At 40.3% G+C, this 23,943-nt stretch overlaps 1 protein-coding gene across 1 annotated transcript in view; it reads right to left on the minus strand.

Moving 5' to 3' along the window:
• LOC149235307 (uncharacterized) overlaps positions 1–23,943 on the minus strand; it is a 240,280-nt gene that overhangs the window by 72,587 nt on the left and 143,750 nt on the right. The window contains 1 exon segment of the mRNA XM_089372068.1: positions 6,493–6,601. Coding sequence (XP_089228194.1) covers positions 6,493–6,601 — 109 coding nt within the window.

Here is a 23,943-nt window from a genome sequence, read left to right on the forward strand (position 1 = left end):
GAAAAATTAAGCCGATTCAAAAAAAAACAGCTCTGAAAACGACTTCCACATGAAAAAGTTATCGCTTTTTGAAGAAAAGTGGTTGAAGATGCCAACAAACCACGAGAATGTTGGGAAGTTAATGATAATGTTATTTAAAAAAAAAAAAAATCCCCCCTTTCAAAACTTAACCTAATTAACTCACTTTTAAAAAAAAGATTACTTTATGTGACCCACTTTTATAAATAAGTGAAAGTCATTTTTACAATGGTACTTTATGAACTATCCACTAAATTGTAACTTAAATAAAAGATAAAGTGACTTTAGAATTATAAGTGACTCACTTTTTATAATGGGTGATAACACTTTTACATAAAATAACTTTAAAACATAAGTTACATGTGCGTTTTGAAAAAGTAACTCAACAAAAAGGAAGACTTGAACCCAAGACCTCTATTCTCATAAAGTAACTTTAGACCAAGTGAGCTAATTTAAAAAGTTAGTAATTGTTGGAAAGGAGGAAGGGTTTTTTTTTTTTTTTTTTTTGCTCACTTAAGATTTGAAGCGCGTGCTTATTTGAAAAACCCCTTTTTGCCAACAAAACAAAAAAACAACCACACAAACCAAACGAACAAGCAAAAGTTTCCAAGCCTTACGGATTAAAGTTAGATTTGGCTAGAAACTAGATATTTTCCTCAATGTTTCTGATTTTCCGAGATCACACTAAGGCATGGCGGAAAAGAGCATACACATGAGAAAAATCATTTCTTTCTGTTTCTGGTTTGCCTAGATCGCACAAAGTCGCGGGGCAAAGAGCATACGCAGAAATGAAAGGTATAGATCTGGTAATAAAAAAATTTATAGAGGACTATAAACTGAAATAAACAGAGGTAAATAACTATAACTGCAAATAAAAATTGTGTACCTCTAGATCTTAAAAATGACGTAGCTAGGGCTACCAGAAACCTTTTCGCGTGAAACGAAAGGGGTTCCTCACTGGAATAGATGCTCCTAACACAATAGAGAAGTCCTCTCGGCCCGAAAGCGGTCAAAAACAGTAGATCCAGGAAACAACAGTTGGATGCAGTTGTACGACTTGGGATTTAAATCGCCAACAGATGCGGCCCTCGAATAGCTCTGGTACCATGTAGGAATTTACATGGGTAAGTTCCTTAGAACACCAAAGGACACCGCTCACAAACAAATCACAGATCAGTACACCAATATTCTTGACATGGTTAAAACCCTCAAAGAGTGAAACAGTCCACGGCCTGAGCCAACACGGCCACTTCAGGCAATTTATTAATGTAAAAGAAAGAAAATTTACATAAGCTTCTCTCATGAACGGTCACCTAACAAATGACCCTCCATGCTCTTTAAATAGAAATGATGGACCAATCAGGTGTTAAGCCACAGATCAAGTGTTGGTAATACCGAGGAGAGAATGAACTGCCGGATCACTTCATGTCTAGAACATATCGTGACTGTCGAATTGTAAGTTACAAAAAAGTACATACTAAAGAAACACACTTTACCTAACTATACACTAGACCAAGTTATACTTAACTATTTCCTATGTTTCAAAATATCCTAACAAGAACCATCTAGGAGAAAAATTTTCTCCTATGGATATCACCCACAAAGTGGTGGGTAACAGATAGCATTCTCTTTTAAAGGAGTCAATCTTCCCATGATTTTTCGTTGACCTTTTAAACTTCTTATTTCCTCATTTCTTCTTGAAATGAGCAAAGTAGGCATTTGAGGTATTTTCTTCATCTTCTTGCTTACCTCCTATCAAGGAAAGATGAACTTCTTCTTGAATATAGGCAAGCCACATTTCTTCGAAGGATGGAGAATTCTTCTAACTACTAAAATTCTAGTTGCAAAGGCATTCCAAGACTTTGGTATTCCTAGAAGGGAAGCAATCACAAGTTCATTTTCAGGGACTATTTCATCAACTACATGTAGTTCATCTCTTATACGGGCAATTCTTATGAAATAGGAAGATACTGTATCATCTTTGGTCATGTTGACAGTTCGAAGTTCATTCTTTAGACTTGCCACTTGTCCAATATTCTTGATTGTAAATAACTTGGAGAGAGCATTGTACATTTTCATTGAAGAATCTAGCATGGATATGTAGGACAATTAGGTTCATGGCAATAATGTCATTTTCTTTATACTTCTCCTTTCCAGCATCATCTGTAGGTTTTTTTCCTTTTCTTTGTACTAATTCCAATACTTTATTCCTTGCAAGGATGAGGTTCATCCTTGTTTTCCATGCTCTAAAGTTAGAGACTCCTTAAAGTTTGTTCTCAAATTTCATTGATGATGTCATAGGTATACTTGTAAATGTCACCCTTACTATATGCTTCAAAGGTTCTCTTCTTATGGTAGACTAGTATATGATCTTCCCAAGACTTCCTTCTATCCAATGGTGTTCTTCAACAGATCTTCAAGCTGCCTTTTTCCTTCATATTTACCTTAGCTCTGGTACCATGTTAGAAAATCAAAAAGGCAAAAATACTTTCTTATCTTGGTAATTACTTGTGATTTCTTAGCAATCTTTATTAACTTCTTTTATGTCTTTTTTTATCTTTGTATCATCAAGTAACTACCAAAACATAAATGCATGAAAATCAAAACAACAAGGACACCGGATATAGTCTCTCAACTAGGGAAAAACCCCTCTCCTAGGGGAAAACCAAAAAATTCTCTTCTCTTCCTTTAGAACCAAATCAAATGAGACAACCAAGACCCTTGACCAAGACAAAGACCTCCTCCAATCCACCAAGTTAGCCTCCCAAGATAGTCTTTCTAATCAACTTCTTCAACATTCCAAATTAGGGAACGCTTTATATATCACAACCAGGTAAGTATGATCCAAAAGATTCCTTAAATTCGGCCTCATGTGCAGAAGTGACCTCAGAGAAATTTTATAAATGTTTGCCCACAAACTTGAATTAAGCCTCTGTCAAAGCACCTTAGGACAGTTACCAATTCCACATAGAAAATATTGTTAGAAGGTGTTAATGTTGGAATGAAATAGATCATTGTGTGCACAAATTTGAGCCCTAAGAGAGCCGAAAATTTTAGAGACGAGCCTTCAAATATCTTGGATGAGTATTGCAGATGAGTGCCACAAAGGACTCGTCACATCAACAGTCCTGAGATTGGCTTATGATGAAATTTAGTGAGGGCCAAAATCCTTGCCAAAAGAGAGCAAACCAGAATAGAACCTCTTGAAAACAACTGTAGTGTAGTCTCAGAGTGAGAGATGAAATCCTTTCCAAGAAGAAGGGCCGAACAGCACACAGAATCTCTACAACCACTACCTCAGATATGTCTCAAATAATAAGGCTAAATTGCCTCAGGCAAAGCTCAGACCTTAGCAACACTTTAAAAAACCATAGCCCAAATGAAAGATTTAACCTGCAAAAGTTCAAAACTTGACCTTCTTCAAAAGATCTTCGAGACTATTCCAGACCACATGTAGAAAAGATATTTCGTTGAAAATTACCTCGGATACTTGCTTAGTGGAGGGACAGTCGAATCAATTAATCGAGACTAAAGGGGCCTTCTAGAATGAGTTGACATGAACAATTGTGGAGGGAAGTCGGCTTGAGTTTCCAAAATTCAAAATTTTAGCCAAAAAAAATCTTTTTGGAGGCTAAATTAATCCTAAAATAATTTAACTAAAATTCCCTTGATTATTTGAAAGGCAAAAGGTGATTAGTATAGGCCCAACAATGATTTTTAAATTAATTTTTGACATGAGGATGCCACAAACAACCAATCTAAGGTTACCATGCCACATCATCTTTGGGGACTTGACCACAAGATGAGGGCACCATCTTTGAACAACCATCTCTCTCAAACTGTGAGGGCCCTCGTGATATGCCACATATCATCAGAATCAGCATGACAAGAAGAATCCAATAAAGGTGACTGTGACCACAAAGATCTTAAATTTCCTTGTCATATTTGTCATCAAGAGCGGCCATCTAGGGTTTCCAGCCATCCTTCCAGGGCTTCTTGTCCATTGAAGTTTTCCACTAATGTAATCATGACGTATATTAAGAGCATTCAAGAATCGACGTTGGCATCAATGACAACACCATCCAACAGAGTTTTTCTAGCATCGATAGGTATTCCTGCATGCCTAGATCGGCCTAGAAAAATTATGAAAGATTAAAATATTTGATTTTTGGAGCATCAAGTCAGCCCAGCTCATGAAGGGACATGCCCCTTGGGGCATTTCACCCCATTCGACTTGTACAAATAGGCATTGTGACCTTTCCTTTTCTCCATCAAGCAAAAGCAAGTCCGAACACAAAGAAATCAAAATTTTCTAAGGTTTATCTTTCTTCATTGGACAGCCACACGTGTGATGGAGGGCTGAGTTTGACTATTGTTGACCGAGCTACTTGACTGAGATTTGACCAAGCCACAGGAGTTGACCACAACCCATAGGGTTGACCGCAGCACAGGATTGACCACCGCGGCGCCGCCACAAGAGTTGACCGCAGTTGCAGGAGTTGACAGCAAACCACAGGGCTGAACATTGACCGCAAGCTAACAGTTTTACCAACTTTGACTTTTGGCTATTTTGGTTGGTTTGACCTATGTTGACTTTCTGGAGTTTGACCAGGTTTGACTGGTATTTTTAACTTGGATATTGGCACAGATTTCTAAACAATGGATTTGCGAACCTTGCTAAAAAATAATTTCTCCTAAAGAAAAGTTCTTGGGTTTTTTTCCCAAGGTTGGGTTTACCAGGGTAAAAATATGGTCTCTATTTTGCATGGCTGACTTTCTATGACCTTTACTGTTTCCGCTGCATTTACTGTTGATATTTTCTAAAGGGTACTTGCTCAATGATATCAGTGGCATAAGAATAATGTGTGTAAAATCATTAGGAAGTAATTATCTAGCAGAAAATAGAATTCTACTGTGTACCTTGTAGAAAACTCAACAGCGAGTGGATGCCATGTCAACCCCTGTTCCTCATACATGTTGGGCTAGTCACATGTGGTCTTTCAACAAGATTCTTGAAGCATGCAAAAACACTAACACTAACCCTAGACAGCCATCAGGCTGTGTTAGATACCAGGCCAGTAGGAAGACTGAAGGGGCTTCCATTCTTTTACTATTGCACTTGTTCCATAACTGAGTAGAGCATCTAGTAGTGAGATTTGAAAATATAATAAAGGAGGTAGAAGATTTTGTAGCAGCCATTCAAGCCACAGTGTCAAAGGCAACTCCAAAGTGATTGCCACTTTCTTTTGTACTTGCATTTCATAATTAAAGAAAAGAAAGCAGAGCATTGACCTCACCTTCTCGCTCAGTTTTCTCCCATACTGGCTTTCCTGAGTCACATCTTGTGTTCATTTGCGTGGGTGGTGGGTTCATTTGCTTGTTCTTTCATTTTTGAATTTCAGTTTTATTTTCATAAATTTGAAAACTAAGATAGTAATAATAAATCTGATATGTAAAGAAATAAATTACATAATAAAAAATTTCAGAATATTACAAGATCATAGGTGATGAAGTTGATGAACTGTTCTAGTGGAACACCCACGACAGTTTACAGATCATCTGTCTTCTAGAGAATTGCATTCCATCTTTTCTTGAAACCTTTTCACATGCAAAGTGCCTTGACTAGAATAGAACAGCAGTCTAATTAATGATAAAATCAGAACCTATTCTAAACAAAGAAAAGGATGTTCTGTTATAAATTTACGCCAGCAGTTAAAACTCAAATGAACCTGGTGCATGCATGCACCCTCAGACACTGCCTACATATCCACTGCTGCTGCCGACAAGCACGTATGTGCCTGCTAACACTACCTACAAATCCACTGCTGCTGCCTACATACAGTGAATATGCACATGAATGTGTACAGAACCCGAGGTGAATTCTTCCCTCACTGCTGCACTATGCTGATGCTGCTCTTGACTGCACCTCCAACCCACTTGCTTCTGCTTGGTACACTTCTCTGCTGAGAAGGAATGCACTGTATGTATGTGCTTCTGCAGGAAAAACACCTTCAAAACAGCATTGTCTAGATTGCAAAATTAAACTGAAGAGGTCAGAGTCTAGACAACAGCCGTGATTATATTCATAGAAAAAAGGTACGGGTGAAGGTAGAAAGTCTGAGTCCAATATATTATTAAGCAAGATCCTGACCTACTTCATGGAGTTCGTACCATGGACATAAATATTAGCATTTTCTAGTTAGCAAAATTAAACTGAAAAGGAGGTTGGACAACAGTGGTGATTATATTCATAGAGAAGGCAAACAGGGTACTGTAAGACAGAAAGCCCTTGAGGCCAATTCATAGAAAAGGCAAACGGGGTACTGTAAGATAGAAAGCCCTTGAGGCCAATAAATTCTTCAGCAGGACCTTGATGTACTTCACAGTGTCTCCTTTCATGCAGACGTCTTCTCTAATCATATATTACTACAATAAAAGGCAATAAAGAACCATAAATAAAACTCCTATGTTTACCTGGTTAACCACAAAGTCTACAGCATCTGCAATAAAGGGATCTTGTGGTTCATTTGGGATTCCTGTCAGGATATGTCGCTTCAACAAAAAGGATGGAGTCCAATTTATCCTGCAATAGAAAACAAAAGATAGATGAATTATCGTGTTGCTTTTGACTATTTTAGTCAAGTAATAATATGGCCTAATTCTAGGATCATTATCGCAGTGCTTCATAATAGAGGTCTGGGGTAGTCGAACACAATGGGATTCAAAGTTATAGCCACTTCGTCTAAGTATCACAAGCTAATGAATAGATCAATCTCCCATGTTAGATTTCTAATGTCGACTCTGTAATGTTATAGATCCCAAGTCATTAGGATATAACATGTTAAGACAACTTTGTAATAAAGTACTCATAATGCCATTACACAAGCAATTCCTAAAGTGAATAACAAAATATGTCTCACGTGTCTTCCTTTGTAAAAGTATATATACAACACTCATGTATGATACTAAACGATTGAATGAATACAATACCTCTTTTATCTCTCCGCATATTCTGCAAAGTGGTACCATTTTCATCAATGTCCACTTCAATTTTTTAGCTATGCTAATTATAGTAAGTGTGCCCATGGGTAGACCGTAGTACTTTGGTACTCTAGGATCAGTTGTGAGAATATTTCATGTAAACCCAACTTAAGGGATATATTGGATCTTTGGGGCCATTTGATCACTCCTCCATTTATGGTTTACCACTTTAGTGGTTATTGTGGCCCCGCACTATGGGGACTTGAGGATAACTCTTAAAACTATCTATTATGAGGCTCCTTGGGGCACAGTTCCTTCCTCCCTTGGTTGTCCCTAGAGTATTTTGATACTCTAGGATCAGTTGTGAGAATAATTCATGTAAACCCAACCTAATGGATATATTCGATCGTTGGCGCCATTTGATCACTCCATTTATGGTTTACCAATTTAGTGGTTATTGTGGCCCCGCACTATGGAGACTTGAGGATAACTCTTAAAACTATCTATTATGAGGCTATTGTGAAAGTCTGGTCTATGTTTTGGCAGATTCACAAAACAAAAATCATAAAGACACTGAAATGCTTAACTTTAAATTTTTTACACAGTGAAGTACACACCAGCAATTAGATCATGCACAGTATACAAAACTTAATGCCCAAAACTGATTTCTTATTATTCCTTTAACAAGAAATACAAGGGCTCCCTTACCAGGGAAAGTGGCTCTTTACAATCACTGTACAATACCAAAAACATAAGAGCAAACACACTTGTGTTTTCCTGGGCTAAGGCAGAGTTCATTCAGCCCTCAACTACCCTACAAAATGCTTCCTTTTTAGCTGTTGTCCTTCCTTGAATGGCCACCATAGGCCAGCAGTACCTCCTGTACCTTGCTGAGTCAACCTACGGCTTTCCTAGCCCTCTCAAACTCTCGTTCCACCTGTAATCTGCCCTACAAGTCTGTGGCCCTCCTTATCCAACCTTACACTTGCTGTGGCTACCTTCCAGCATGCCCTAACTCCCTTACACAGGCCCCAGCCTACCCTTTCCTAGTTGCAGATCACACTCAACAGGCCTGCGCCCTTCCCTTCTATTGCAGCCTGATTTCCCAGCCTCCAAACAACAACCCCTGGACCTTCTTGTTACAGGTTATTGCTGCTACACGTCAGGCCCTAAACTAGCACACAAATTCCTTCCTCTTAACCTATGGACTATCCGAAAACACCAGCTGACTCCTCCATAGGCTCAGCTCCTACGCAGCTGCCTTACCAATCAACCAGCCCTCCTTGGGGCACAGTTCCCTCCTCCCTTGGTTGCCCTATTCAGGTCCGAGATTTTTGGTCAAAGGAGAAAGTTGCAGCGGCTAAGGAAAGTTTGACTAGCATTGACTTTGTGGAAGTGAATTTCATCAAGAAAAGGTTTTGACTTGGTCTCGGAGGGGTCTTGATCAAGGGTCATAGGTCTTGAAATTCATCATTTGAACATTTTATAAGAAGAGAAGAATCATCGTGGGTTTTCCTCTCAAGAGAAGAGGTTTTGGCCCTGGCTTGCAGCCTACATTTTGTGTCCTCTTGTCTTATTGTTCTTCATTGTTTCATAGCTATTTGATGATTAAAGAAGACTATAATAATCAAGTAAAGAAGAACTAACTACAAGTACATCAAGTTAAGCACAAGAACTTCACAAGTAGTTATCAAGGTAGGAGAAATCACCTCATCTAGCTGCCCCTAGATTTCTCAACATGGTATCAGAGTTAAGGTGACAACATCAAGACGAAGAGGCAGCTTGAAGATCATCCGATTGAAGAAGTACACATAAGGGCCGAGCACAAGATATCATCAAGGTTATTCAAAGCATTCAAGAAGGACTAAGAAGCAATCAAGGACACCGAATAATCAAAGAATACATAGAGCATCAAGGAGAAGTACCCATCGCATCACAAGGACAAGGATCACATCATCACAAGAAGACCTCAAAGACCCTACCTTCATTCAAAGAAGGATTCTATACACTTTATATTTCTACATCCAAAGGAAGCAAGAAGAAGCATTGCCATCATCATCAAAGAAATAAAGGTAATCTCCCTCTCATTGAAGAAAGGATCTCATCTTAAGCATACTTAAAGAAATACATCTCTTATCATCTAGAAAAAGAAGTATTGTCATCTTTGAAGAAGAAAGACATCATCAAGGAAGCAAACATCATCAATTATCATCATAATCAAGAAGGCATCAAAGTGAATATATCATCATCAAAGAAGCATCTTCACTTGACAAGTATTCTATATTTTTATGTCTCAATCTACAAACCAAATGACTTCATTTTGCAAGGAGAACAATAAATTGCTTGGGACCTCAAACTACCTTGCATGGAAGAAGAGAATTGATTTAATACTCATGGAGAATGAAGTTATTGAATATGTAAAGGGCTCCATCCCCAAACCATCTCAAGAGCAAGCTCAAGATCTGTCAAAATACATGAAAAGAGAAATAAGAGCACAAAGGATCCTCATAGAGTCAATCCAGGGGTCTCTCATCCCTTATGTTGAAAAATTGAAAATAGCAAAGGATATGAAAAATTGGTGGAGTTGTTTTTTGTAAGCAATGCAAATGAAATCATATCTTTGAGAACTGAACTATACAAAATGAAAATCTCAAGGTGTCTGAAGGGATAGCTTTATATTTCATGAAGGTATCTGAAATTAGAGACCAACTACAAGAACTTGGAGAAGTAATGTCTGATCATGGGATGACCACTATTGTGCTCAATGCACCACCTAATGAATGGGTGAATTTTGTACCAAGCATCTATGAGAAGAAGGAAACCACTCGATTCAGTGACCTGTGGTCATTATGCAAGATTGAAGAATCTAGATTAAAGGCGAAGAACGATGTTCGGTCAAACGAACAAACACAAGCACATGCAACATCAACAAGCAAGAAAGGAAAATTTGGGAAATTTGAGCCTCAAAAGAAGTTTCAGAAGAGAATTGATATGTCAAAGACACAATGCTATGAGTGTAATGAACATGGGCATTTCAAAAGAAATTGTCCTAAACTCAAAAAGGACAACAAGAAAAGAAAGTAGAGAAATGAAGCCCATATCACCGAAGAAGTAGAAGAACCCGAAAAGAAGAAGTCAAAGAAAGACGTGATAGACCTCCACTACTAGAAGGTCTCTCACACATTTTCATGTACATTGAAGTTAGCAAGTAAAAGCAGAAAGCATCACAAGTATGATAGGATGCATTATAGTAGAGACAGAGATGACATCATCATAGAGGCATAGCCAAAGTAGAAGTTCATATGATTGAATCTATCATCATAAAGAGGAAGTAGCTCAGGGAATCTTCATTGGAAGCATATAAGGACAACATAAGTAGAAAGCCATCTAGCAAGATAGGAGATAAAGAGATCATCATACATTATCATCTTTAGAAAGAAGCATTTGTAGAATGAGGATCATCAAGATCCTCCATTGGAATCTTCATTAAAAGGTTCACCTCTACTTAGAAGAAGCAAGTGCCTCGCAAAAAGTCTACATTCCACTTTGTGTGGGATCCTCTGGTTAAAAGGATGAAGGTATGGTGGCAGAAAGAATGCAGCATGTCAAGTTGGTTGAAGTATTTTCATCTTCAAGCAAGGAAAGGAAGTTGTTGGAAGGGAGTCTAGATTGTGAAAATTCCTGAATCTAACACATCAGAAACCCCTACTACAATTACTAGTTTACAATCTCCTACTTGTTCTTTACATTAACAAGTTATTTAATTGCATAAACATCGAAGTAAACACTAATGCGGCCTTCACAAATATACAGATCATGCACTGAAATAAATTAAGACAATAACACAAGGGACATCATTATTTTTGGACAATTGTCCCCGGAAAAACCCAATTCAGGAAAACAGGTGTAGCATATAGAGGGTTTGTATTATTAAGCAGATTCGTGAATGCAACTAGGGCACCAGAAATGGCTCACCCAACAAAGAATATCCTCGGCAGTAGTACCTCTATCCAGAGAAAGATATTCCGACAAATTAGCAATCGGATGATCAAACCCCACAATGACTCTGGTTGTTCCCTATGCTGGACAGTGAAAGCTGCTCCAAGCACTACTCTAGAACTGCGTCACTCCCCCAGGAGCTACGTCACCCTCTCCCGGCTCAGAATCTATAGATCTGCTCCCAGTCTGCCCCACAGAATCCCCCCAGCGCTGCCTTTGAGGCCCAGTGTCATCCTTTACGGCTTTTACGTCACCTGTGTCAACCTTCTGTGTCCTCTGCGTCATCCCTTCTAGGGCCTGCGCTATCTCTCCTGGAACTGCACTGCCTCTCTGCTATGTATTCTTCAGCCTCGAATAAAAATCCCTTGCTGAACTACCCCTCACTGCAACTCTAATCACTAACTCGATTTCCTCAGCAAACCTCGCCCCAAAAAATCGAATTCTTTTATCACTTGGTGTATCTCCAACTGACCCTCAAGCCTCCTCTTATACTTTTCCTGTTGACGAATCAATGGTCGAGATTAAGTCCCTAATCAACGGCTAAGATTAGAACTAGCTTGATCCTCGTCACTTAGAACTTTCTCACCCATATTTTGTTAATACACATTAATATTTTTATTTTCCTATGTTTAGACTTAGGAACCCATTAAAAATATTAATTATTTTAATAACTCCTCATCTAGATGGAATTTCTCCAAACGATTTCTGGGTCTTGGAGATCTCATGTGCCTTAGCCTCTCCACCAATTTTCAAGGCTAGAGCACATCTGATGCCACCCAAAATCAACACTCCCTCTTAGCGAGGAATGTGCTCTAGCAATGCTTTACCATAGAAGCATCACTTTAATCCTCCACATCGGTCCTCAGTGCTGATGTTTGGCCTATTGCCCCACATCCACTGCACTACTTCTTCCTGTACCACTGCCCATGACACTGCCACTGCTACTGCTACATCTGTACAGTAGCTCCCTCTCAACATGTTGCATCATGTTGCCCATAGCACTGCCACTGTTAACTGTTGCACTGCAACTCAGTTACTGAGAAGTAAGTAACTGACATCTTGGTCAGTCTGGAAGCCTCATGATGCTGAAGCCACCTTTGTTGCTATCATGTGCTCCCTTTACTGCAACTGTGTTGATGCAACCTCTTCTCTGCCTCTCGCACTGATGCAACCTCCATTATGCTGCTACAGGCTTCTGCACTCTAGCACTGCCTTATCGCTCCATCACACCTTGATCCACCCGACACCTGTCATCATGCTACTGTCTTTATGTGATCGAAGAGTTTGGGCACCTCAAGGATCCTGCCCCTCTTCTGTAGTCCTCTCGACTACAGCTCCAAGTCTCCGCACCTCTTCTCTAGAGGCGCATAAGCACACATGGCACAATTATCATCAGTCTTGACATCCTTCTCCACCTTTGTTGGAGAAGCACTTGAGTCGGAAGCTTCTCCCTTGCCTTTCTTCCTAGGGCACTGAGAGGCATAATGTCCCAGCTCCCCACAGTTGAAGCACTTGACCTTGGAGATGTATTTCCTCTTCCTCTTTTGTACCCCCTATTGTCCCGCTGATGCGAGAGCTGCATCCTCCTCCTCCTCCTCCTCCTTCTTGATTCGAACTCCCTTACCACTACTCCACGCCTTGGTCAATCTCCTGAGCTCTTCCTGTCGAAGAGCTGCCCACATCTCCTCCCAACTGGGGAGAGTCGCGCTGCCCAAAATGCTTTGGACAAATGTCTCCCACTCCTCGGAGACTGCATTCAGGGCAATCCTGACCATGAACTCTGGATCCGGTGTAGACCCCACGGAAGCAAGCTAGTTGCAAATCCCTTGCAACCTGAGAAGGAAGGGATCTATCTCCTCTCCTTTCTACATCTGATATTGTCTTAGTTTATTTTCTAATAACATCTTTCGTTCCACAGAAGAGCCCTAGTATAAGGTGGTCAGGGTCTCCCACATCTCACTTGTTGTCTTCTCAGCAACATGTGGTATTACATGATCCTTGACCCCGTCTAGAATCATACATTTCGCCTTCGCCTGGGCCTCCTCATACTTCTCATTAGCATCAAGGTCAACTGGGACAGCTATTGTTTTCAAGGAATAGTCCTTGATGCGATGTTTATCTAGGATTGCCAGGATCCTAGCCTTCCAGATGACAAAATTGGAAGCCCCGTCCAATCTGTCTTGATCCCTCAATCCGTTCACTGTCATCTCAATTCCCCTTCTCTAGACTCCCTCTGAGTCCTGATTTCCCTCTCGGAAATCCTTCGGCCAATCGTCGAATCACTCCTCTCCAATCCTCCTTTGTCGTTGCAACCCATATCTAGATTTCTTGGCTAGAAATTTGTCGAGGTAGTGCTTCCCACTACCTTGGTTCAGTCTCCTTAGACACTGTTCTGCACCAACAGAAACAGCGTCCCACCAGCTCCTCAAATCAAAATCTGCACAGCTCCTTTAGCCCCGGCAACTCGAAGAATCTGAGTCAATCACTGCGTAGACTAAATCTGCTCCTCCCAGCCAACTACATCAATCCTTCCTGGCTTAAAAAGAGGGCATGGCTCTGCGTGAGCCTGATCTGCCCCTCCTTTGCCTCTGCGCTTGCCCTTCTCCTGGCTCAGAGTGCTGACAAAGGAACTACGTGAGCCTCTGCGTCACTCCTCCTCTTGCCTCTTCAACTATGGAACAGCGTTATCTCTCGGGACAGCTGCTTCTGTGCTGCAAATTCTCAGATTTTCTCGGCTAGTGTTCTCAGTCGCCTATGATCAGCAATCGCTTTGATGCCATGTGAAAATTCCTGAATCTAACACATCAGAAACCCCTACTGCAATTACTGGTTTACAATCTCCTACTTGTTCTTAGCATTAACAAGTTATTTAATTGCATAAACATCGAAGTAAACATTATTGCAGCCTTCACAAATATACAAATCATGCACTGAAATAAACTGAGACAATAACATAAGGGGCATCGTTATTTTTGGACAATTGTTCTCGGAAAAACCCAATTCCGAAAAACCAATGCAGCATATAAAGGGTTTGTATTATCAAGCATATTCATGAATACAACTAGGGTGGGAGAAATGGCTCACCCAGCTGAGAATATCCTCGGTAGTAGTACCTCTATCCGGAGACAGATACTCTGGCAAATCAACAATCGGATGATCAAACCCCATAGTGACTCCGACTATTCCCTATGCTGGACAGCGAAAGATGCTCCAAGCACTGCTCTGGAACTGCGTCACTCCTCCAGGAGCTGCGTCACCCTCTCCCGGCTCAGAATCTAAAGATCTGCTCCCAGTCTGCCCCACAGAATCTCCCCAACGCTGCCTTTGGGGCCCAGAGTTAGCCTTTACAGCTTCTACATCCTTTGCGTCAGCCCTTCTAGGGCCTGCGCTCTCTCTCCCAGCACTGTGCTCCTCTCTGTTATGTATTCTTCAGCCTCGGATGAAAATCCCTTGGTGAATTGCCCCTCACTGCAACTCTGATCACTAACTCGATTTCCTCAGCAAACCTCACCCCAGAAAATCGAATTCTTTGATCACTTGGTGTATCTCCAACTCAATGTTTTAAAACCTCAACTCCGACTCCAACTCGGACGAGGGTTGACTCCGACTCCAACTCGGTCGAGGGTCGACTCTGACTCCCACTCGATCTCAATGACTCGGTCGTTGTAAAAAATACATTAAATATTTATTTTTTATAAAAACACATAATTTTAAAGATTTTCATTCATGTTTCCAAACACACAGCATTAGAATATAGATAGAAGACAACATATGATCAAAGTAGTCACATGAATATATCCATTATATCAAAATGGCACCCAGTGCACTGTCCAATACATACACGATGATGATATAGAGATCAAAACAAAAACACATAACCAAGGAGGCTAGAAATGGCCTCTACAACAAAAGTCTGTGACCAGTACTACTCGCTACTGCTAGAGTTGCCAACATCACCTGGCTCAGTGTTACTTGGGAGTAGGAGCGAAAGCAGGGAGCGGGAGCGAAAACAGGAGCGGGAGCGAAAGCAAGGAGCGGGAGCGAAAACGGGAGCAGGAGCGAAAATGGGAGCAGGAGTGAAAACGGGAGTGGGAGCGACATTTTCAGAAGCTCCCGATTTGGGAGCGAATCCTGGAGGAGTTCGACAACCAATGTCACTAACATCAAGGTACATAGAGGGATTGGTGCTCTTGATTAAATACGAGTTCCATACCCTAATACATGACAAAATTCAATGGAAACATTGCAATCCCCCAATCCTGAAATCCTAAAAGACTGATAAGTCTGCTGGATTTTGAATGAAATCTAAAATTCTACTTTCTCCATATGAAATCCAATGAGGCCGGAACCACTCTCAAACATCCTGAGTCATTTCATGGTAATGTTAAAAATTTAAGTAAAAGGATGAAAATGAAGATTAAGGAGAATGTCACTTTTACTTTAAGAATTTAACATTACCATGAATAGCATATCAATATTACAGATCAGAGTCAGACAGGGAAAACCACGAGTCAGACAGGGAAGCCCACGGAGTCCCCAAAAATAAAAATAAAAAATAAAAAATAAATTGTTTTTTTGTGTTCACTGGCCGTTGTACGTAACCCGGCCGGGTTAATATGGTCTCGGCCGAGCCGGCAGGATTAATACCGAGCCAACCGAGTAGTGTAACAACTCGGCCAGCTCGGTATTAACCCAGTCGGCCGAACCGATTCAATGGCCGGGTCACAAAATCCAAGGCTGGCTTGGACCAACTTGGCCGAGTCAGTTCCGAGCCGGCCGTTTTTTAAAACACTGTCTCCAACTGACTCTCAAGCCTCCTCTTATACCTTTCCTATTGACGAATCAACGGCCGAGATTAAGTCCCTAATCAACGGCTAAGATTAGAACTAGCTTGATCCTCGTCACTTAGAACTTTTTCACCCATATTTTATTAATACACATTAATATTTTCATTTTCCTAAGTTTAGACTTAGGAACCCATTAAAAATATTAATTATTTTAATAACTCCTCACCCGGGTGGAATTTCTCCAAACAATTTATGGGTCTTGGAGATCTCATGTGCCTTAGCCTCTCCACCAATTTTCAAGGCTAAAGCATGTTATGCTCTTGACCTGCGAGAAATTCCAGAATACCAAATATGTGAAGAAATACAACCCAGAACATAGAACAAAATGAGAAAAACAACACATATTTTATTATTCAGGGATGAAAGCAAAGTTCACTTGCCTCTTCAAGGGGGCAACCTCCAGCAGAGCAGAGCTCGATTACAAAATAAGACTAAATATTTCTCAATGGGGAGTCCCAATCCTTTATATAGGATTCACACATACAATACCATGGGTCATTACCATGGTTCTCTCAATACCATCTATCTAATACCATGGCTCGCTTGCAACTAACTATGGTCCCTTTCTTAAATGCGGGTCAACCACTTACAATTATTAATACGGGCTTTATTGACACTTTAACTAACTATAGCTATGACTCGACCCTATTACATAAATAAAGGGGTTAGGGTTGGACCCTAAATGCCCTCCCCCATAAAAAGCAGCCTTGTCCTCAAGGCGGAAGCTGCGAAAACTGCTGAAGAATAGTGGTTGGTTCCCAGGTCGCATCTTCTAGAGAGGTGTCTTTCCACTTGACGAGGACTTCCTTGATCGTGCGGCCATGCAGATGTCATTCTCGCGTATCGAGGACCTGTTCAGGTTGGAGCCAGAGTGAACCTTCTTCATCCAATTCAGGTAGACTGGTTTGAATTCTGCAATTGTTCCCCACCACTTTCTTGAGGCATGATACATGGAAGACTAGATGGATTTTTGAAGTTGGTGGCAAGGCTAGCTTGTAGGCTACTGCTCCAATGCGCTGAAGTATTTGATAAGGTCCGTAGAATTTTGGAGCTAATTTTTGGCAGCCCTTTTCTTTGAGCAATGTTTGCTTATATGGTTGCAGTCGCAAGAATACCTGATCCCCTTCTTGAAATGTGCACTCTGAACGATGTTGGTCTGCCTGTTGCTTCATTCGATTCTGAGCTTGATGGAGATTATCTTTGAGACGGGCTAGCATGGCTGCACGATTCTGTAGGAGTTGATCCACTGCTTACACCTTAGAGCATCCAGGGATATAAGAAGTAGGTGAAGGTGGGAGTTGGCCATACACTGCTTCATATGGAGTCATCTTGGTGGCTGCATGATAGTTAGTATTATACCACCATTCAGCTAGAGGTAGCCACTGTACCCATTGATGTTGCTTTTCTGAAGTGAAGCACCTTAGGTATGTCTCCAAACATTTGTTGACTGCTTCAGTTTGACCATCAGTTTGGGGATGATAGGAAGTACTTAGTTGGAGTTGGGTGCCTTGTAGCTTGAAAAGTTCTTGCCAAAAGTTACTGGTGAAATTCGGGTCACGATCAGACACAATGGAAGTGGGCATGCCATGCAGTTTGAAGATTTGGTCCATGAAAGACTAAGCCACCAAAGTGGGGGTAAATGGGTGGGGTAGAGCGCAAAAATGAGCATATTTAGAAAGTCTGTCCACAACCACCATGATGACTAATTTGTTGCCTGACTTCGGAAGACCAGTAATGAAATCCATAGAAACATCCGTCCAGATTGAGGCAGGGATGGGCAATGGTTGTAAGGTGCTTGGTGACTTGACTGTTTCTCCTTTGTGGCGTTGACACACATCACATTCAGCTACAAAAGTAAGAATTTCAGTTTTCATGCCTGTCCAAAAGAAAGAACGATGAGTGCGAGCATAAGTCTTCTGAAAGCCTGCATGGCCTGCAGTGGGAGATGAGTGCAACTCTGCCAAAATGCGCATTTTGAGGGTGGATGTCGGTGATATAACTACTCTATCCTTGTAGCGAAGAATCTCATCCTTCCAAGAGTAGCCAACTGAGGAATTAGGATCTGCTCTCAAGTTATTAATGAGTTGGGAGAGAGAAGGGTGTGAAAACCATTCCTTGCAGGCTTCTTCAATCCAATCTGGTATGGGAAGAAAGATTGATAGCAGGGTCTTTCATCCTCAAATTGGCGTGATAAAGCATCTGCCACTACATTGTCGTGCCCTTTCTTGTAATTATCTCATAATCATATCCCAACCATTTATTTCGCTGGGGCGAGGATAGATGTTGCTCCAAAATATATTTGAGGCTTTGATGATCTGTGCGGATTTGGAAATGCCGCCCCAATAAGTATGGTCGCCAGGTATCTACTACATGTAAGATGGCCATCATCTCCTTCTCATAGGTAGATTGTCCCAGATGTTTCCCACTCAATTGTTGGTTAGTGAAAGCCAAGGGTCGACCTTCCTGCATTAAGACAGCACCAATACCAGTACCTGAAGCATCACATTCAATCACAAAAGATTTGGTGAAGTCGGGTAGTGCCAATACGGGAGTGGAACACATGGCCTGTTTGAGAGCCATAAACGCCTGTTGTGTTGCATCAGTCCAGAGGAATGAATTTTTCTTGAGAAGGTTAGTGAGGGGTCTAGCAATGCGACCATAATTGTGGACAAATTTGCGATAGTAGCCGGTGAGACCCAAGAATCCCCTCAAACTCTTCAAGGTTTTTGGTTGGGGCCAATCTTGCATTGCCTGTGTCTTTTTGGGATCCACCCGAACACTTTCACAACCCACAATGTGGCCCATATACTCGACTTCTTCCATGCCAAAAGAGCACTTGGACAATCTGACAAATAATTTGTGATTCCAGAGCAATTGCAAGAGCAGGTCTACATGCTGAAGATGTTTTTCCCAAGTTAGGCCGTAGATGAGAATGTCATCAAAGAAAACGAGGACAAATTTTCGGAGAAATGGTTTCAGCAGGTGATTCATGAGGCTTTGAAAAGTGGATGGGGCATTACAGAGACCAAATGGCATGACCAAGAATTCATAATGGCCTTCATGAATTCGGAAAGCAATCTTGGGAATGTCTACTGCTTTCATATGTATTTGGTTTGGTGATAGCCAGAGCGAAGATCTAGCTCAGTAAAGAATTGAGCACCGTGTAGTTCATCAAGCAGATCATCAACAACCAGGATAGGGAATTTGTCTTTGACAGTGAACTTGTTGAGGGCCCTGAAGTCTGGACACATACGCCATTCCCCATCTTTCTTGAGCACCATGACCACTGGCGATGAATAAGGACTGATGCTATGACAAATAACACCAGCTTCGAGGAAGGGAAGAGGCAGAGCATCAAGGTTAGTGACAAGGTTCTTATGAGGATACTAGAGTCCAGGGTCTTCGTCATGGTCTTGGTACTTGTCAATTGAAGATCTAGAAGAAGAATTTTGATCAGGTTTTCCTCTCAAGAGGTGAGAGGTTTTGGCCCTGGTTGACAAGCCTACATACTGTGTCACTTGTCTTTTATTGTGTATATTGGTAATTGTCTTGATGAAAAGAACACAATAATAACATAACGAAGAAAAGATTATACACTAATAAGTAAAAGCATATCACAAGCAATTATTAAGCAAATAAATCTTTTAACTATCCATGCCCTAGATTTCTCAACAATAAGTAATGAACATCTGATAACTAGAATGATTAGCTTTGACATCTCCATGGAGAAAGATATGAAGACCCTAATATGTTGAAACAAAAGAATCGTCGTAATGTATGTCTTGGAGATGGATTCATACAATATACCAAAAAAGATGTTGATGCAGGAAGCGGAAGTCATGAGGAAAGGCCATCATAAAGAGGTAACTTTGATTTGATGTTCATTTTGAATTTTGAAAACATCTGGTTGGGTTGAAAGAGGGCTACCTAAAAAAAATTGTAGAAGTCACCTACAACTAAGCACTCATAAGATTGGATGGAAGATCCTGAAAGAATGATTACTTGGAAGAAGTAGTTGTATGAAGTATAACCAGATGTGGACTAGAAGGTCAATCCCCAATGAAGAAAAGGATGACATGACTATTGGTTCAACTCGATGTTTCATTGAAGGGAAGTGATGAAGAAGATGGTCGATGCCCTACAAGAAGGCTCCTTAATAAAGAAGTTGAAGTTCATGCCATGATGCAGAAAGAAGGAGCCCTACAAGCAGCTGATAGTATCTACACCGAAGAGAGTTTTTGTTGGTATCAAGTCCCTTGTTAAGAGAGAGCTTGGGTATATTCCTTTTATAGGAATGAATAGATCCTCCCTAGTTGAGAGGGACAAATAGACACATCATTCTTGTCTTCATGTTATGAAGAAAGAATGGAGGATTGGGTAAGTATCTGAGATTGATTCTGATACTCTTTGAGGATGAGGTAGGGCATCCAATAGGCAAGAGTAGTCGAAGAGGAAATTCCATGAGGATGTGTTAATCCAAGATGGGAATGTTCCTAGAAGGACATACCTTGTGAACATCCGGATGGGGTATGTGCCTTAAGAGACAATGATAAAGGTGTCTATAAAACATTGTCTCCCTAACATTGTGCTCTATTCTTGTGGAGAGATAGAGTTGTTAGTCAAGGCCTCGATATATGACAATGTTGGTCGATATGATCAGATGCACTAATAAATAGCTTATGAGATGGCTTACTAATCTGACTCTTCTTATGAGAATTCTTCAGTATGAGAATATCCAAGTACCTTGTATGGACTATGAATACCTCCCTAGTTAAGAGGAAGTGTTAAAAAGCATAGCTAGGTTTTGGTATTCATAATGTCTAATGTAATCATGATTTTATGTATTTGATTAAAGGAGTAAACGAAATTTTAATATTATTATTTTGAAGCATGGGCTTCATGCTCAAGATTATTTTATTTGTAGGTCAAGCACCCATTGAGTGCATCTAGGTTTTGTCATTGAGTCAAAGAAGTCAATTAAGTCTTTGTAATATGTATAAGACCCATTTCGGCATCATGTATCAAGGCAAAGAAATTGTTTGTAAGTCAAAAGTGTCATAAAAGACCCTCCAAGACCTTGTCAACATGCAGTCAACAAGACGACCTTCAAGGAGGGACAAGTCGGCCTCATGATGATAATTCAGCTCCAAGGGAATGGTATATATACAAAGAAGTCGACCACATTTGAGATCATCCATCCAACTAAAGCATAAAAATTGATAGCTTGTAGGCTTGAATGTAAAAATACACAAGAGGTATTTGTAAATAATAATTTATTATATAAAATGTATAAGTGATGAATGTTACAATGAGGACTCGCATATATATACCTAAGTAGGTGTCCTTTCGTGACTGGGCATGTCTTTTAGACGTGACTAGGCATGTCTAGAGACATGCCTTTTCATTTAACTTAATGACTATTTAACATAATCAATATTTGATTATTTAATATTTACATTTATTTTATTTATTTACTTGTTATGAATTATATTCATAACATAGCCCCTTCCTTCGGAAGGTTTGTCCTCAAAGCTTATTGTCGGCTGTTTCCTTCAATTTGCATTTGTCATCTCGGCATATGTAACTCGACGCCATTCGCACCTTTGCCTGTATAATTCGCTTGGTAAAACTGTCTTGAATCCAGGGTCATCGATTTTTTTTTTAACTCTAATTTTTTTATTTTTTTATTTTTTTAAATAACTCAAATTTTTGTTTTTTTAATAATATATATAGTTTTTTTTATAAATATATATTATATAATTTATAATTAAATTATATGTTATGACTAACCCAATGTCGTTTGATTGAATCGGGTTATGTTGCTGACAAGGTGCAACTGTTGACCGTTGTTAACAAACCACAACAACACCACAGACGGAGCAATCGACAGCCGCTCAAAACCTGTGATGGCACAGTGGGTTTGGTGTTCCACACCACTAAGCACACACCCAAACACGGTCACGGCCCACAGTAACAGTACTTCCGAACCCGCATATGTCACATCGTTGAACGCAATTGGAATTGTAGCAACGATCTCCCATCGCCCTGGACTTGCACACGTGCAGCTAGATGCAGACAACAGATATTTCCACGGTGGCACAGTTGTTCCAAAACTGCAATCGTCTCGACTTCTCCTCCACAACACGTTGTCCCTCCACATCGTTGAGCACAAGGAACCACACGGCTGTTGGGAGAGTATGGCGTATTTGCAGTGGATGACACGAGAAGATTTCCAGTCATCATCAAGCACCTCTAGATTCTCATTGCAGCCTCCAATGAATACAATAACACCTCTCTTATAATCTAAACGGTCCCCTGTAAAGATAAACAGACGATGGCCAATAAGAACAGCACTATGCCCCTCTCGAGTTGTTGGTCCTTCACCCTATACGTCAGGTTGCATCCATGAGTTTGTAGTTGTATCAAGTATGACCAGGTCTCAAAGGAAATTCTGCCCATCAGTGCCACCAAAAACAAAAAGACATGATCCAACAAGTGTACAATTGCAGCTATCCCTTGGAGTAGGAAAATTTCCTTTCAATATTGGCTTCATCCACGTTTGTTTGTTCGGGTCAAAAAAGTGAACATCATTTGTCTGGCAATTGTCCTTCCCATAGCCTTCGAAAACATAGAAAGAACGGCCATTCCTAAGAGTGTTGCACATGTGCCTTGTGGGTGTTCTTCTATTATTCTTTGATTTTGACTTGTTCACATCTTTCTCAGATCTGATGGTTTTGTTATTTATGTGACTGCTTTCAGGCAGAAGGGGTTTACTTTCTGCAAGATGAAATGAAACATTTTTTTGCAACTGTACAAAACCCACATTTGCCAAACTGTCTTCTTCAGCCTGCACCTTCCCATCTGTCCCAGTTCTGGTTTTTTTACTACCAAATTCTAGAAAATCTAAATCCAATGGAAACTAAGAGTAGATTTTAGATACCTCACGCAATGGCCTTGTGGGGATAATTTTCTAATTGGACTTTTTACTCTAAGTCATATCTTTACCATCAAAATTACTTTCCATACCATCCTTCACTGTACCATCATCACATAATAAGTTTCTTGATGCCTGAGAAAACACATTTGTGCTACTCGTTTTCTTTGTATTTGATTTACCACTTACTCCCCCTTTTCTTATTTTGTAGCCAGACTTGGCAAATTCTGAAATGGGAGTCTGAATTTCCTGTGTTTGTTCTCATAGTCGACTGCAAATATTAATTGATTGATCCAAATGCTCATTGGTTAGAGGTGATTGCTCAACTTCCTGGTTGTGAAGTCTGCAATCAGCATAATCCTCTGAATTGGTGAACCTGGCAGAAGTGTTTTCATTGGTGTCCTCTAACTTCATATTTTCTGTTATGAATTTGGCTTCATCAAGGGAAGTCCCACTGTCCATCTGCTTCTTCAACTCTGCAATACCCCTAGCTCTTCGTAAATAATAACCTTTCGTAATTTTATTGTCATTTTGAATAGGTTTTTTTATTATATGAGATACATAGAAGTTCAGAGGTTTTGTCCTCCCTAATTCACTGCCCAAATATTCTTGTTCTTTTCTATCAAGCCCATTGTTGTTTTGTTTTGAACCTTCTCCACCCCCCGAGAAGAATGTTGCAATCTCTGAACGCACCCTCCATTCATTTTTCGTAGCCATTGCCCACTCTCACATGAAGCTTCAAGGATGGTGTTATGAAACCAACTCACAAAAAGATAGAAAAGAAAGATAAACGCCTTAGAATTCAGCCTCTTCGAGGGGGCAACCTCCTTTACATTATACAAATGAACAATTCTTGGATGATAAAAATGACAAGACCTCCTTTCTATATATAGGAGTCTAAGGGGTCATAATATAATCAGAGCTGACATAACAATAATAATGTAAGGGCACAATAATAACAATAGTGGGCTTCTATGGGGCATAATAATAACAATATGGGGACTACATGGGCACAACAATATAATAAGGGGGTTGTACTAATAGCAATAAGGGGTTACACTAGTAGGATAGGGACCTAACATGCCCCTCTCCTTCAAAAAGTGTTGTCCTCAACGCTTGAGTAGTTCTTGATGCTTGTGTATAAAATTCTTGTCCTCCCATGTG

This window comes from Pinus tabuliformis, chromosome 8 (assembly GCF_031772625.1).
Source record: "Pinus tabuliformis cultivar Carrire ecotype Pingquan chromosome 8, CPIR1, whole genome shotgun sequence".
Classification (NCBI taxonomy): Eukaryota; Viridiplantae; Streptophyta; class Pinopsida; order Pinales; family Pinaceae; genus Pinus; species Pinus tabuliformis.